At 54.5% G+C, this 1,816-nt stretch overlaps 1 protein-coding gene across 1 annotated transcript; it reads right to left on the reverse strand.

Annotated features, from left to right (window-relative positions):
* Positions 1 to 241: 241 nt before the first annotated feature.
* On the reverse strand, positions 242 to 1,192 carry LOC132025019 (olfactory receptor 1K1). Its single transcript, XM_059412201.1, has one exon. It carries the CDS (start codon positions 1,190 to 1,192, stop codon positions 242 to 244), a length of 951 nt encoding a protein of 316 aa, XP_059268184.1.
* Positions 1,193 to 1,816: the final 624 nt, after the last annotated feature.

The following is a 1,816-nucleotide window of genomic DNA, read 5'->3' on the forward strand; positions in this document are numbered from 1 at the left end:
TAAAATCATGTAAACGTGGAAAAGTCCATTCTTGTCTTTGAATCCAGTTTCCACGTCTATGAAACAGGATCATAATATCCGCTTTCCTGGTTTTTGTGGGAATAACGTATGATCAGGCAAGGCTCTGCTTCGCAGCAGGTGATAGCTATGACTATGATTTTGGAAAAAGCATAGAACAGATGATCACATTCTTGAATTGTCCCTGTGGGTGATGCAGTCTCTCCTTGGCGGGGTCTGGGGCTTAGGAGTCCGCAGCTGAGATCCTCCGTCTGGGGCAAAGGGCTCGGAGCGCTCCCTGCACATCGCGGTTCCGGAGACTGTAGATCACAGGGTTTAGCATGGGGGTAACCACAGTGTACATGACCGTGGCCACTCGGCCCCGCTCTGCCTCATACCGGGATGTGGGCTGGAAGTAGACGGCGATGACTGTCCCGTAGAAGAGGCCCACCACTGCCAGGTGGGAGCCACAGGTGGACACAGCCCGGAGCCTCCCAGAGGCTGAGGGCAGCCGGAGTACTGCAGCCGCAATGGCCCCATAGGAGGCAAGAATGAGCAGGAAGGGAGTGACCACCACCGCGGCGCCCTCGGTGAAGATGAGCAGCTGAATGTGGCGGGTGTCGGAGCAGGAGAGCCTTAAGAGAGGCTGGTGGTCACAGAAGAAGTGGGGCACTTGGTGGGAGGCACAGAAGGACAGGCGAGCCATAAGCAGGATATGCAGGAGGGAGTGGAGGTGGGACACCAGCCACGCGGTCGCCACCAGGGCTGTGCACACGGCCCGGGACATCCTTGTGGCATAGTGGAGAGGGTGCCGGATGGCCACATAGCGGTCATAGGCCATGGCGGCCAGGAGACAGCTATCGGTCACACCCAGGGCAAAGAAGAAGTACATCTGGGTCAGGCAGCCAGCCAGGGAGATGGAGCGGTCATGGGCCAACAAGTTGGCCAGCATCTTGGGGACAGTGACGGAGGTAAAACAGAGATCAGCAAAGGACAGATGGGCCAGCAGGAAGTACATGGGTGCGTGCAGGGCTGAACTGGCCCGGATGGCGGCCACAATGAGTCCATTACCCAGGATGCCTGCCACGTACAGGACCAAGAATAGCACGAAGAGAGGCCGCCGCTGTCCAGGAGTTGTGGTCAGTCCCAGTAGGATAAATGGGGCTTCCTCCGAAGACTCATTGGTAGCATCCATGGCTGGGCTGGTTCTTCCCCTACTCCTGGGGCATCTCCCCAGTGTCTAGGAAAAGGGCGAAGTGTGACTACATTTCTCAAGGCTTCCTGGCCATGGGGGAAATCATGGGTTTGGCGTCAGCCAGCCCTGGTATTACACACAGGTGTGACTGTGGGCAAGTCACGTCACTGCCCGAACCCTTTTCCTTTCTGCTTTAGGTTTCCCATCTGTAGGATGAGGGAACTGAACTAGGTGATCTTCTAGGCCACTTCCAACCCAGATACTTTGTGATTTTAAGCAACAATAGAATAAAAGGTGTTGCCCAGGATGGAGGCTGGAGCAGGAAGAAAGTATGGAAGAAAAGACAGAGGGAGGGTCCACACAGCAGGTAAGAGCTCTGACCACGAGGCACTCATTTCCACAAAGTAAAAATGGGGAAAAACAGAACAAAACAAGATAGGAGGGAGGACCACGCGTTTCAGAACCCCGAGGATAAAGAGAAGAGCCCCAACTTCTCAAGGGGATAGAGCACAAGGATCTAATGATGTTCTCATAACCGGACCTGCCTTCAGGTGTTCCACTGGCAGCGGATGATAGAACACAGTTGAGCAAGATCTTCAGATTCTGAAGGAAAAAAGTGTATTG

This window comes from Mustela nigripes, chromosome 9 (assembly GCF_022355385.1).
Source record: "Mustela nigripes isolate SB6536 chromosome 9, MUSNIG.SB6536, whole genome shotgun sequence".
Classification (NCBI taxonomy): Eukaryota; Metazoa; Chordata; class Mammalia; order Carnivora; family Mustelidae; genus Mustela; species Mustela nigripes.